General features: G+C 36.0%; 1 protein-coding gene across 2 annotated transcripts in view; it reads left to right on the top strand.

Moving 5' to 3' along the window:
* SLC4A4 (solute carrier family 4 member 4) overlaps window positions 1-16,026 on the top strand; it is a 1,959,050-nt gene that overhangs the window by 1,934,458 nt on the left and 8,566 nt on the right. For both annotated transcript variants that reach the window (XM_044061142.1, XM_044061141.1), the window contains one exon: window positions 1,464-1,543. In XM_044061142.1, coding sequence (XP_043917077.1) covers window positions 1,464-1,507 — 44 coding nt within the window. In that variant the 3' untranslated portion in view covers window positions 1,508-1,543. The remainder of the gene's footprint in view (window positions 1-1,463; window positions 1,544-16,026) is intronic.

The raw sequence follows: 16,026 nt of genomic DNA, 5'->3' as shown, positions 1-16,026 counted from the left end.
CACCCCAGAATCTTATTTTTTTAATTCATTGTGAGGGCCCCTCTTGCTTGAACACCACACTGCCAGGTAAGACACCCGTTTGACATCTCTGTGTTAATAACATTATGTTTCATCATTTCTCTTACAAATGTAGGCTGTTATAAACAGCCTTGCAACTGCACTATCCAACCTGTCCTTAACCTAATTAACTCTTCTGCTTCTATGCGTTTATCCTGATAATAAAGTTGAAGGTATTACTCTCACCTCTCTTGCCCATACTTTATTCTTGGCTTTACAAAGGATCTTCTCTTGTCCCCAAATGACAATTCTCTAACACTATGTGGCAGTGTATCATTTGTTGTCATTGTCACCAATCCCCATTGTACCATTTTCATTTGGAGTCAGGATTTCTTATCAGCATTAGTGACTGTGACCTAATCACCAAGACAGTGTTTACATTGCAGAGTGGCTAGCCCATTGTTTTCAACTTCTTTTTTAGTCTGTAATCTGTGATCTGTGCTTCCTGAAATTATTAGCTCCAAGCATAATAGTCCTTCACAGTTCACAGTTACTTTGCCTTTTGCAATTCCCCCAGTGCATGATCTTTTCCTTCTGTGCATTTAAGCCAAGCTGCTATATCCATTACAATGACATAAGTTTAACCCTTGGACATTTTTCATTACTCATTTGTATCTGCAACTGCCTGTGCAGTGCCATCATTAACAAACAAGCATGTTCCGTCTCATTCCTTATATGGTATCTGAGTTAAAAAAAATAATGACAAAAAAACCACAAGCAGATTCGTTGGACAAGGCAGTACTGCAGAATCTTACCCATAAAGGCTACGGTGCTAACCAGTTCTCTTCCAAGCCTTTTCTCATCTCCTTCTCACCAACAACTAGTTAACTGCTAACATCAGATGTGAACATTGTGTAATTTTACATTCGATTGCAGGGTTTGCCATCAATGATATGAAGTATCACTGGTTTTGCTGAGAAGTTTTAAAAGCAGTCAGAGTAGCAGTGATTGGCTCTAAATTGTCTCTATTGATCTCGTCTGGTGATGGGTTGTGCACGTTTTTAAACATACACAGTAATGTCCACACAGATCAAGTTTCATAATCACGAGCTGCATTGTAGTGCAGGGGATAACTGATCAAGACAGGTAATGGCAGTGCAGTCAATAGTTTTGCCTGTCATTTCAGAAGGTAAGTGAGCAAGAGAACATTGACTGCTGGGCAAACTGTTCATAAGTTTTTATAAACGAGACCCTCATTTGAAAGCATAATTTGGTTTAGCTGTTGAAAAGCTTACTTTTATTTCAGAGTACAGCTTTTGTGCACTTGTGTCTCGCCACTTCTGCCAACTTGTGGTTCAGTGCTCTGGATTGCATGTCCTGAATGCCTTTGAGTAAAGTCTTTCTACTTATCTCTGCTATTAAAAGTAAACGTGTTTGTATTTTTTTTTTTTTTTTTTTTTTTGCAGAAGAGAAGTCATTTCATTTCACTGAACGACACACAACATGCTGAACAAATCTCTTGCCTTCGTTTAGATGCAATGCCAAGGTAAAATGTTGCCTAACTTTGTTTCCACCTGCTTATTAGCATATAAGGTATGGCAACTTTAGGATAATTGATTTATGCTGCAAGAGTTTTCCCTGTTTGTTATCTTTCAAATATCCTTAAGGGGAGTCCTATTCTGCAGCAGTCATTGTGATAGCTCCATTGTGCACCAGGAACACTTAAGGTGGAATTTCTAAATGTTGTCCTTCTGCCTCACAGAATAGGACAGATAAGCAGCAGAATGGTGTGCCAGGGCCATGTATGATTTATAAAAGAAATACTACACAGATGGGTAAGATACTCTATGTGCTATTATGTATCTGCAGAGCTACATGCATGAAGCACACATGCAAATGACCCCTTCTAGGATCATGTGTGTGTCAGCCATACTGCACCAACTGTAGCATGTCGTTTTCCCAACCACATAAGTATAGGACCAGACTGCATACCTACTGTTGTTATAGTATGTCTGACAAGACCACTCACCTATCCACAGAGCCACTGTCCCACTATCATGTATAAAAATGAATATAAGCAGCAAATCTAGAATTGAAAACATACTCCCTTTCCCAACTTGCATTGTTTAAAAAATCTGTTATCAAAAGTAAAATAATTATAAGATAATATCACATCCAATAATTCAGATAACAAACTAATTTAATCAGCAGCAAAACCTAAACAACCTGTCAAAATGTCTGTAACTCTTTCAATTCCTTCATCATTAGGAATTACAGTATATAAAGAACACACATCTGCAGTGACCAACCATGTACCCTTTCCTACAGAGATACTTTTTATACACTTTGCATAAAATCAAATGAATCCTTAATATATGATTCAGCTGTAATAACTCCTGATTGTAAACATTTATCAACAAATACAGCCATGGATTCACTTTTGCTCCCATCATTAACCACTAAAGGCCTAAAACTTGGCTTATCCAAATAGTTATGAATCTTGGGAAGGCCGAAAAACCTCCCCAATCTAGGCTTCTTAGTACTAAAATAGCCAATTAATTATTAATTCTTCCTTCAGCTACCCATTCTTCAATTAATGAGTCAATAAAATTATAGCCCGTATTAATTTCACTCCAGTTCACTTCACAATAAAAGCCACCATCTGATAAAATATCTAAAATACTTTCTTCATAAAACCCATAGTCCATGACTACCACGGTGTTACCCTTATCAGCCTTAGTAATTTAAACATCTTTATTTTCAATAAGCGTCTTTAAGGCATTTTTATGTTACTTGTTATGATACTGTCTAATACTTGTATCGGAACTTTTTTCCCCGGGTCTCTGCTGAAAATGGGTCCCTGGCCCATTTGGATACTACCCAGTAAACAAATGTAAATAAAATAAAATAAATAAATAAGCAAATAAATGAATACTTGGAACATGTTATGGCATATCAGTGTGGGCAATCTGATACAGAGATAAAAACAATAGTCGAAATGAAAAAAAAAAAGAAATATCAATAAATGTCAATAAAACAAGCGGTGCTAAAATTTCTTGTAATGATTCCAAACTTGTCGGTAGTATCTCTGCTGCTAAAAAGATTACTTGAGAAGGACACAGTGTGGTTAATTTGATATATGAGCTGTGTTGCTACAAGACAGTTGCCTGTGACTGTAGGATGTTGAATGAGACATGTATGTGATTTGCTAGCACTGAAAAAGAAATGCTAGTTGTAGAGTATGGCCCTTAGAAATTCTGAGTGCGCATGGAAGTTTGTGTTAAGACAGACCGTATGCTATTACAGTGTCTGTAGAATACCATTATATCACCGAAGAGATTGCAGACTTTACCGACCTGGCAGGTCTGCATAAACTGGGAACAAAAAAGCATATGGCGGATGTATTGAGTAGATCTTACTTGAAAGAAAATAAAGAGGCATAGCCGAATCAAGACTTAGTGATATCAATGATTCTTATCTGCCAGTATGTAAGAAAAGGCTGTACAGAGTCTGATAATGAAATTTGGTAGCAGATAGAAATGATGATGTGACCACGGCCAGGTAAAATGAAAAGAGTTCCACTGACTTTTAAGTGTATTACATGCAGTGTGATGAAATAAACTATGTACAAGGTCTACAGTTCAAATCCTACAGATTCCACTAACTACAATTGAGATAAAATGCTGAAAAGAATCCATGAAGCACATCTTGGAGCTGAGAAGTGTCACTTGTATGAAAGGTTATGCTTTGTCCAGAATTGTCTCATCAGATGAAGATGATAAAAAAGAATTGTCAGTTATGCAATATATTTCACAGAAGTGATATGCAAATGGAGGCAGTACCACAGGAAATTCCAGAAAGGCTATTTGCTAATGGCCTTTCCTATCTAATGTGCTTGGATTTACTATTCAAAGTATCCCAATGTGATGAAACAGAGTGGCACCTCATTTAATCGTATACAAATACTTAAGGCAATATTCTTTATGCATTGGATTACATGACCACAGACAGTAGTGTAAAGAACTGGAGTTTAAACACACTGCTACCATCCTAGGATGTCCACAGTGTAAAGCTCAAATGGAAAGAACAATACTTAGTGCAACATTAGAATGTTGTCTAGCTTTACAATCTGTTTGGTTTGCTCCTTTACAATTACCAATTTGGAGAACAGTCCATAGAAAACTTACAATATCTTCAGTGTTGTTTCAGCCTGAGGCCACAACAAAAATGTACAAAGTCGTCAGAAGTTCAGAGAAAACATATCATGTGCTATGACAAAACAGCAAGTGGTTTAACCTCTTTAAACCAGAGAAAGGAGTGAGAGTACAAACTTTAGCTGATGGACATACAGAGAAAGAAGAAACTGAAATAGTGAGAACAACTGCAACTCCAAGATTTTATTTATACAAGACAAGAGAAGGTCACCTCTTTAGAAGAAATAGAACGTATTTCTACAAAACAGGACTTAACTTCATTCCAAAACAATTGTAGCTCTTACAGAATATCAAATGTAACAGAATAATTCCAGGAGGTGACCCTTACCTGGTAAGGAATATGTGACAGATAGTTAAGACTGCACTGAAAGAGGCACATTTTAGATTCTGCCTATTAAGCTTCATTAGAGAGTAATAATGCATTAATTGCTAGGTTGTCTCAGCCAGATGTAGTTACCCTTCTGATGTGACAACAAATTAACCAGATTTGGTAGAGTAGTGAAGCCACCTAGAAAATGGCAGGAATTTAAATCACGCTATGGCATTCTACATGGCAGCAATTATTGAATATGATAGTAAAACCAATTGATAGCCAGGATGATTTTAAAACTCCTTGAATACATATTCACAGCCATGATCATAGTACGCAGTATAGCTGCACATGAAAAAATTGGTGGCGACTGTACAATCACTGGAAGTAGCTTGCTCAGAGGTAACCATGTGAAATGGTGGGTCTCAGAATGTGGATACTGACTAAAAATCAGGACAAATCCAGAATTGCCATATCGCCATTTGTCAGAATATTTCCCTTTTTTCAGAGGAACAGATGTTCTTAGACTCGATATATATATATATATATATATATATATATATATATATATATATATATATATATATATTTTTATGGATCTAGGACTTTCGAAAGATCAAAAGTCTGAATCCATTATCACCGAACATACTTTCCCGAAAGTGCTTTCACCAAAAAAGCGCTTACGGTAAAGTATGTTTAAAAAAAACCATTAAACCTACTTCTATGCAGAGGGGCAAGCCCCCCTGCACTCCCCACCCCCCCGACTTTAATATTCTCACTCCAAGGTCACACTACAGTGGGGAAAAGAGAATTTTCTCTTATCTGCACCATAGTATGACTGGCACAACGAGCATACTTATCCGAAAGTGCTTCTTCGGTAAACAGCACTTTCGGTTAAGTATGCTCGGTGATTTCTGCTTCGGTGGAAAGTGCATTTAGGGATCTGTACAGATCCCACACACATATATATATATAAATATATATATAAATATATATATATATATATATATATATATATATATATATATATATATATATATATGGATTCACTTCATAACATTGAAATATCAAAATACTGAAACTCAAAATACTGAAACCAAAATACTGAAAGCTCAAAATACTGAATACTCAAAACACTGAAACTCAAAATACTGAAAACACATATGCGTAAACTCAGCTTAAACAGCATAAATCATAACAATTTCTACCAAATATATGCAGGGGGGCACGTCCCCTGCACCCCCTTGTGGGTTGCACACCCCTGCTAATTAAATATATCAAATCCAAGATTGCAGATAGTGTAGTTAAGTGCAATCTTGGAGTAGATATATATAATTAGCAGGGTGAGTGCAGGGGGGCTTGCCCCCCTGCATATATTTGGTAGAAATTGCTATGATTTATGTTGTTTAAGCTGAGTTTATGCATAATATGTGTTTTCAGTATTTTGAGTTTCAGTATTTTGAGTGTTCAGTATTTTGAGCTTTCAGTATTTTGGTCTTCAGTATTATGAAGTTTTGTCATTTTCAGTATTATGAAGTTTCAGTGTTATGAAGTGAATCCATATATATATATATATATATATATATATATATATATATATATATATATATTTATACAGGTCTACTTTACATCAATGAAATCCCATTTCACTGAGACCCAATCACCTGATTTTCACAATACTGAAAATTCATTTCACTGAATCTCATTTCACTGAATTGTAAGCTAGAGACTTGATGTGGGTTGCTATTCGCCTTTGACTTGTTTTTGATAGAAAGAATTTCTGTAACTTACAGTGCTGACTGTCAGAATACCGATAGTCATGTAGAATGTGGTGTTGCATTGTTTTTAAATGTGGGTATGTCTCTTTACATTTGTATGGGAAGTATCTAAAGTAATATGGCAGATGTTTTATGCATTCCCAGCAGTAGAGGCAGTGTGTAGAGTACTGTTAAGCAAGTAAAAGGTATATGCCCTTATCCCCACTGTAGTGCGATCCTGGATTTAGTATATATTGTTAGGGTGGGTGTGGGTGTCATAGCCCCCCACTTAGTTTGGTTTTATATTGTCTGGTTTATGTTAAGAAGATACGTAAGTAATTTTTAAGTTGTGGAAAGAGGTGGTCATTTTGTCTGTGGTTCCCATTTAGTCTTTGAAATTTAGCATTGAAGCTGTCGGTGAAATGAAATTCAGTGAAATGAGTTGTCAGTGTTGTGAAATTTAGGTGATTTGTCTCAGTGAAATGAAAGGCAGTGAAACGGGATTTCAGTGAACTAAAGCAGACCTATATATATATATATATATATATATATATATATATATATATAGATATATGTCACCAAAAGTACGCCAGCACAGAGAAAATGAAACAGCAGTGGTTGCAAATAAAGTTTTATTCCAAGCACAGTCTGCAGCACAGATATACATATATATATATATATATATATATATATATATATATATATATGAATATACACACACACTCACAAATATATATATGTATATATATATATATATATATATATATATATATATATATATATATATATATATATATAAAATGTATGTTTGAGGGCATGGGGAGATTGTTCTCCACGTTGGGGGTGCATATGGCCTTTCTCTGCAAATGCACAACAATGTTCTATCTTAGGTCTTCTAGGTTTCCAGTCTTTTTGTTTTTGTTTTTCAGGACTCAGTTTTGTGAGTCCCTAAATGTCAATATGGTGCCATTGTCAGTTGCTGGAGTACAATCTTGCATTGATGCTCTGGTGACAGAATTACACTGGTAATGCAACCAGAATGTGTTCAATATAGGATTGTCTTTTGTTCCTCCAATCCCTTTTCCATGCTGGATAACAGATGCTATATATTATGTTGGTGAGCTTATGTAGGGAACCTGCATTTCAGTACCAGTGATCCTTATGTCAGAGGAAGCACTACATCAGCCTCAAAAAGAGTTAGCTCTCCATCGGATTAGTGAGAATTAAATCTAGGGATCTGCAAACTGACAAGAGAATGCAACAGTGATATAGAGGGCCAATTTGTACACTGTGTGCAGACTTGGTGAGATTATTTAGGAACGGGTTATTCACATGAATCTGATTCTGTTGAATGTTTGAATGCCAGTCAAAGAAAATACACTGACAGACAGGCTAAGCAGTCAAATCTCAGTATCTTGTGAGTGAAAGCTGGGTGAATTTTCTTGGTAATGTATTTATCTTTATATTTTTTATAAATATACATATATATTTGTATATATTTTTTATTTTGTTATATATAATATTATATAATCTGTGTTGCTTTTTAAGATAGAACCTGATACAATGTAATGCCAATGGCTAATAAGAAGTGCTGGTTTTTAAAAAAAGTTCTTACTGAAAGGTATCTGTATGTAAATTACTTACAGCTTTAAGTAGGTAATTGTGACTAATTAACTGCAATGTGTTAATAGGTAAAGCTTTAAAATGCTTGGTTAGATAGTTTGACATTGTAATACAGTCTGAAGAAGCGATCTGGGTAGATCGTGAAAGCGCTTACTTCTTTTTGTTTAATAAAAGGTAAATCTGTCGTGGAACTCTGCAACTTCTTTATTCCACAATTTTGAATTTTCTTGGTGTTTACAAATAATTTACAGTCAACCCAAGATGAATACTATTGACATTTCTTGGAATTGTCACCATCATCTGTTTTGTTCTAGGCTCTCTTATGTGCTTAAATAGAACTTAAAATTGACTTTTGGCAAAGGAGAAATCAGTTTTCTGTCCCTGTATCTGTGATATGAGGTTTAATTTGAGCACTCTGATTGGTATACAGTAAAAAAAGTTGTGAATCTCCAAAGACTCAATAGGTTTGCAGGATGGAAAGAAGATGTTACACAAGAAAGATATGTGACTTCTCAGAGAATCAGTATTTTTTTTTTACCCCAGTGGTGGGGAGAAAATGAAGGACTGCAAGTTCTTTACAGTGACTGGTAATATTATATGAGAACCAGATGAGGCAAATTCCCAAAAAAAGGATTGTGATATTTTTCACCTAAACCCAACACATCGGGCATTGGAAAAATGCAATGTTATACAGATGCAAAGAAATGTGTAAATATTTTATTTATTTATATGTGAGAGTATGTGGATCATTTTTAATGTAATAGTTTACTGCTATTGCAATAAAAAGCAAATAACTTCATGTGCACATACAATAAAAGATTCTTCAAACAATTCAGTTTTTTCCAGATTTTCCTTCATATCAAACCCAGACATACAGCGGCATTCCCATTATTACCAATAGTATTTTTAGGACTCAGAATATTAATTAAACAAATATAGTCATCTTCCTACACTTTCCTTAACAGTCATAAATTTGGTAAATTTTGCCACATTCTTATTCCACTTCTGACATGTTCTGGGTAACTGCATTCACCTTTAATCAAAAGCCAGTATACCCATAAGTTATCTTTTTATATCTAATTTTGGATAAAAAAATAAAGATTCATAAAGAGCTATTTTATCCTTAATCAACACACTCTTAACTCAATAAAACGGTTACATTCACATATTTTTTAATACCCATGACATATCAAGCCTTCTTTTCAAAATACCCTCAATCCACAAATAGGTATGTGGTTTTGAACCACAATGTTGCAGTACAGGTTATAACCCACTCTATCGCTCCCCAAAGCTGTCCTTCCTTTACCTCTACATGATATAATTCTTTGAACTGCTTAAGCACTGGTAATGTTTCTGTTTATTCATCTTGTACTTTGTGGTTCCGTAATACTTTGCTCCAGCATTTTGTCAGTTTTATTGTTCTTTTATTCCATAACTTCATTCATACCCAGCTCTCATTCTTTCTTTAAAAATTGTGCATAATTTAAGCAAATGCCTTCTTCCACCTTATTTGTGCCTCTGCTCAATGTCTTACATCCCCCTCACCTCCATTCTGCAGAGATGGAGATATGCTTCTTCATCAAACAGATATCCATTGTCTGTACTAGTGAAACGTTATGCTCAGTAAAGTACTCAAAGCACAACTGGCATTCAGATACTCTCATAGGAACAACCTTAAAGACATAGCAGGAGCTTCAAAGTTGGGGTGTGACACTGCTCAGTCAATACATTTGTGGTAAAGCCTGGTGGGAACAGATTTATATTCCTACCTCTAAAGGCAGTCATGAACATGAAACAGCGCTGAATATCTGATGGACACATTGTGATATTAGAAATAGCTTGAGAGTTGCTGCAGCTCAGCATAACTGAACCATCTGTGAGTCCATTAAACAGTCCCATGTGACCACTGAAGAAGCCTGATGGACTGTGGAAGACTGCAGTAGAATACAGAGGACTGAATCAAGTTGCACCATCACTGGCAGCTGCTACTACTGATGATGAGGATTTGCGGAAAAATTATATTCAGTTACTTTACCACATCATTCAGTTGTTGACTTAACTAATGCTTTCTTTTTTGGTTCAGTAGCACAAGAAAGCAAAGCAAAATGTGTCTTTCCTGGAAGGGTAGACAGTACTACTTTCTAGAGCTACTCCAGGTATATGTACACAGCACCACCCTTTGTCATGGACTAGTAACAAAAGACACTGCTAAACTGCAGCTTAAAAAGGTGCATGTGTTCCATTACACTGATGACATTATGATTACAGGAGAGAAACCTGATGTGGAAGTTGCACTACAAATTGTAATACATAATTTTCAGCATCATGGATGGGCTGTGAATAGAAATGAAACACAATGAGGAAGTTTCTCAGAATATTATGGAATGGACCAAAACCAGGACTGCCAGCTGCAGCAAAAGAATGGATACAGATACCAAAAACAAAGCAATAGACACTAGCCTTTCTTGGAGTGATGGGGTTTCTGACAGCATTTAACCCCATCTTGGACTGATTTTTGCATCCATCTACATTTGTATTTCCATCTACCAAGTGACCCAGAAGTCTGTTTTTACAGGGGCCCAAAGCAGCAAACAGAATTCCATTAAATGACAAATGCCTTATGACAAAACATCGGATTGGGTCTGGTATACTCCCAGCAATCATTTACTCGTGAAGTGACTGTTCAAAACAATGTAATGACCTGGGGGCTTTGGCAAAAAGACCACAAAGGAAAGAAACAACCACATGGATTTTGGTTCAAAAGTTTTACTTGAACACAAGTATGATATAGCCCCTTAGAGCAACATGTGTTAGCTGTGTAGACTGCTCTAGATCATGCTGAAAAAAAAATAATAAAACATCATAGTGACTGTAAAGGTATACTACCCTCTCCAGAGGTAGTTTTGTGATTATACCTTGATGAAGACATTAGGCATCCAAGCTGTGGCAATACATGAGTGCCAGTTTTAGCTAGAAGAATGAGCTAATATTGTGCCTGGCATATTCCAGACAAATAATAAATTAGCTGGACTTCTTATTTTGGAATATACAGATGCCAATGAGAAAGAGCATCAGAAAGTAGTGACGCCTCCTGTATCTGAAACCTCCCTATGAACAGCTGACACAGCTGAGACAAAGAAAGAATGAAAGAGTGGTTCACTGACGGTTGTACTAAAAGTGGCACTAATGACAGAACATGGACTGGGAGGATATACTGCTAGCAAACTGGCACTATACTAAATAGTGATGATTCTGCAGGTTCCAATAATCGGGCTGAACGATGTACAATAGTATGAGGTATCATTAGTTTGTGGTCTGGAGAAGAAGCTTATATTTACACAGACAGATAGAAAGCATATAAAGTACTGATACCCTAGTTTCCTATATGGAGGTTTCATCAGAAGACATTATAGGGTGATTCCAAAGACTGGTGAAATATTTGGGACACAGCCCAACAATGTAAAATGCATGTAGGACATGTAGATGCCTGTGTACCATATTTCTTGAAAGAGATGACTAACAAGCAGAAAAGGATTAAAATGGCAACAGTAAGGAACAAGAATGAGAAACCCATGGAAGCCAAGATGATAAAGTGAGCATGCGATCGATGTGGACACTTAGGTATAGACACTACAATGAAATTGGCATGGCACCAGGGAATAATTTTAAACAGAGTCTTGGTTACTGATGTTATTAAGCAATGCAAAATTTGTCAGTGAGTAAAGCACAGAACATTGCAGCTTAAATCATGTGGGTAGATTCACTGTTGTAGCAGACTGTGCCAGATACAGCTAACAGACTACCCTTATTCCAGTATGCTAATGGTTTCACCAAGTTATTGGCCTAGTTTGCGAAGCAGTATAATTCAAAAGGTACTTTATATATAGACTGTACAATTTCTGCAAGTCTGTGCCAGGCTTTTTTAGAGGGTATTTGCATCTTATGGAGGGGGGGGGGGGATTCAATGACTGCACCTACTTTGCAGTCATCTGTAAACTTGGTCAGCCAGAGGCCTTTGATGATCACCTTGATTTCAGAGCAGTAGATGAAAAACAGGAGCATCTCCAGCACTGAGATATAAGGCACACTGCTAGTCAGTATCCATTTTGTGGAGGTAGAATCCCCTATCCTAACTTCTTGGGTCCTGTATGTGAGACATTGGGTTGTCCAGCAGGTGATGTAGTGGTTAATATCTAATTCACTGAGCTTGTTTACAATGCCTGAGTGGGCATTTTGTCCACATCAAGGCAGGAAGTGTGCATCATCTTGCCCTCATCCATTGCTTTGATGACTTCTTGAAGATCTCCACCATTTGATTAGGAATGCCTTGCCCTAGATGACATCAAACTGAGTTGTATATAGTGTCTACAGGTATCCTGTGTTGTCATTTAACATATCCATGATTATTTTTTTTGTGGCTTTACATATCAGATTAGAATAGTCAGACTTATGGGTTGATAGTTCCAAGGTTTGTGGATGGCCCACCATTGTGCTGTGGGATAACCTTTGCAATCCCATTCATCGTAAAGCCTGTGGTTAAATAGTGATTTTTAGTAGGCCTGAAAGTTCATGCTTCAAGCTGTTAAGGGGGCATCCCAAGATATTATTGTAGTCCATCAATGCAGTGTTCTTAGCCTTGGAAAGTACCTTGAAGACCTGTTCCCTAGTAGCTGTTGTGAGTGTTAAAGTTGTGGGTATTTCCTGAGCAGTGTTTTGGGGGAAGCAGATGTAAAATTGCAGCTAAATTTGTCAGCCAGTAGATTTGCTATAACCTTCTTAATAGTGCAGGTAGGTCCATTTACATTTAATTCAGTACAATGTTATGTAATGCCTCTGAGGTTGTGGACATAGTTGAATAAAGCCCTTGGTCCTTGGCTGAGATGCTGTTTTTACCTCAAATTTGGCTTTGGCTTTATTTTTTTTGACTGGATAAGCCCACTGAGTTGCTTGGCGAGATTGATGAGGCTTTTTTTTTTTTTTTTTTTTTTTGCTTTGTAGGGCATTGTACATCTTAATTTTTGAAATTATTTTTTTTTTTTCTTGTATGAGATATTTATGTTTTCAATCCACGTGGGTGGCTTTTTTTTTTTTTTTTTTTTTTTAGTTAGTCCTGCATTTGTTATGGGTAAGTACAGCTATCAATAAGCAAACACAAGTAAAACTAAGAACTAGCAAGTGCAGATGACCCAGTACCTTCACCGGTAACAGCAAATGCTAATTTGGTAAAATACCAAATTCAGGCTGTTGAAGTGCAGCTTCAAAAGTATAAAATAAATATCAGAAGTAACCAAAACTGTCGACAAAGTAGTGCAATCCAAAAACAGCTTTATTCTAAGGAGTAAATCACCTTCTAAATATGTCTTTTCCAGAAATGCTATAAACAAATAATTTTTGCACTAAGTTATTTAAAAACATTCAAATATTGTACTATGACAGAGGCTTGTAATAAATACATGAATGTAAATTTAAAATACTACATAAAAAACATATTCATGAATTAATCTTTAAATATAAAGTGAATACCCAGTGTGGAAAGAAAACACTTAATACAAATACTGTGATGCCATGTTAAACTGTGCTAAAAACTGAAATAGAATAAAAAATGCACAGTACAAGAAATGTGGCTAACCAAGTGTGTTGAATTAAATGTAGCTGGGAAAGTTGGGGGAAAATTATTGTTGGGGGAAAAATAATGTTCAATCAATGGGGCTACAAAATTAGATAGTAAACATTATAACTTATTCCTTTTGGCTTTTAAAATACTAACCAAACTAAGCCCATCATTCAGTCCTGGATGTTTTGTGGCGTTCAATCTAATTTGCCACATCAGTTCTTTTATGCTAAGCGTTGTTTCCCAATCCCCTCCTCTCAAGTCTAGAGTGACCTTGTCCAGAACAAAAAAATGAAGGGACATCTTGGCACAAGTCATAGAATGCTTAAAAAAAGCATTAGACTCTTTTTTGTTCTTGACATCGTACATGTGCTCATATATCCTACGTTTTAGTTCTCTTTCTGTTTTGCCCACATAAAATGATGGGCAGTTCTGGCAAAGCCCTATATACACTACTCCTGAAGAGTTGCAAGTGTAGTGATTCTTAGATGTTAATGTAATTTTACGAGAGGGGATATCCACGTGGTCAGAATCAAGAATTAATGAGCATTGGTGCCACCTGCCACATGGAAAAGTCCCTCTCCTTTTGGAAGTGCCATAATTCTGTGCCTTGTTTCTCGAACACATGTTTTGCTCAAACATACTCTTTAAGTTAATGTCCCTTTTTCTAATAAAAGATATTCTACTGGAAAAAATGCCAGAGAATTCCTCATGTGATGAAACGATGGGCCAAAAGTTTTTTATAGTGTTTTCAATAAATTGAGCATCCTGCGAATATGTATAGACAAAGTTGTTATAAACCTTAAAGTCTGATGCTTCCTGTGCTCTGGGTGTAAAGGTCCCTGCACCTAGAAGTGGGGGGAAATACTGATCTCTTTTCCACAAAATTTCTTCAAGAATAGCTTGAAAAAATGTGTAAGGGTAACCTCTGTTTAAAAACAGGCCTCTGAGAAATTCTGCTTCCTCCAGAAATAATTCTTTCGTGCTACATATTCTAGAAGCTCGTACTAATTGTCCCTTTATGATACCTTTTTTAATGTATGGAGGATGCCCACTATCATAATGCAAATAAGAATTGCAATATGTGTCCTTCCTGAAGATCTTGGAAACAAAACCTGATTTGTTCGGATTTTTTGTTAACTGTATATCCAAGTAGTGTAAAGTTGTGTTATTAATTTCATGTGTAAATTTGAGAAAATCTCTGGTACTGGACAAATAATCTATAAATTTAAAAAACTGCTGCTTAGAACCAGTCCACAGAATACATATATCGTCAAGATACCTTTTGTAAAAACCAATGTACTGTTTCCAATCTGTAGAGTGAATAAATTCCATTTCCCATTTATGCAGAACAATGTTCGCATAAGCTGTGGCACAAGGGGCACCCATGGCCACTCCACTCTTTTGCTTAAAAAAACTCCCCATTGAAGTATATAAAGTTGTTATTTAGGACTAAATTCATGAAATCTATTATTAGGTTGATTAAATCATTACTGAGACCAGATTCCTTACTTATAACTTCTCCAAACCATTCCATCCCTTTTCCATGGGGAATGCTAGGGAACAATTCCACAATATCTATTGTAATCATGTGTAGATTGGAGTTGTCCATATCTTGATTTAAACACGTTAAAAATTCCCAAGAGTCTTTGCAGATATAATTAAGACCTGTTACAAAATTTTTATGATGGAAATCGATAAATTTACTGAATGGTTCTGTTATACTATCAGCCCCAGGGGAAAAGTAAATCACTATCAGCAGAACGGTTGGGGGAAGAGGCGTTAAGTAGAAAACAAGTGCCTGTTTGCAATAACATCGCACACTCCTTGGTGGAGAACGAACAGGGTATCTGTAGTGTTCATAGTTTGGATAACTTCACTATCTACAACTACACGGACACAGAAATTACACCTACCTTCTTTGAATTATTTACAAAGGGGTTACAGTTTGTACCTTTTAGAACAAGTTATCTTCCCAAGCTTTTAATTGAGCTCAAATTATTTATAAGAAATTTGAATTTAGTTTCATTTTTTAAAAATGAAGTTACTCAGGACCACTCACTTAACAGAAGCAGCATTTTTAACCCTCCCACTCACCCCACGTTAAAAATATTCGAGGAACTAATTGAAAAGGTTTGGAGAGAAAATTTCAGTAAAAAACAGAATACACAATCTCCTAATTTTCCTCACAAATTGCAAGGCATAATAGACAAATTAATGATGGAAAATATACGGGTAATGAAGCCAGATAAAGGAGGGGGCATTGTTTTAATGCAGCAACTTGAGTATGAAAATTATATTCACAATTTGCTGCAGGATGACAAAACGTATGAGCACATATCTTTAAATGAGTTAAACATTGCATTAGGAAAGATAAAATACTGCATTCATGATCTTTTAATGCAAGGCTTCATTGATGAGAAGACACATAATTATTTACTGGTTCCTAAACTGAGAACCCCTATTTTATTTGGCATACCCAAGGTGCATAAGGGCTTAGATCCCTTAAAATTT

Source organism: Protopterus annectens, chromosome 2.part0 (assembly GCF_019279795.1).
Source record: "Protopterus annectens isolate FY-2018-M chromosome 2.part0, PAN1.0, whole genome shotgun sequence".
NCBI lineage: Eukaryota > Metazoa > Chordata > Ceratodontiformes > Protopteridae > Protopterus > Protopterus annectens.
Note: the sequence above shows the minus strand (reverse complement) of the source record. Positions and strands in the feature narration are given on the sequence as shown.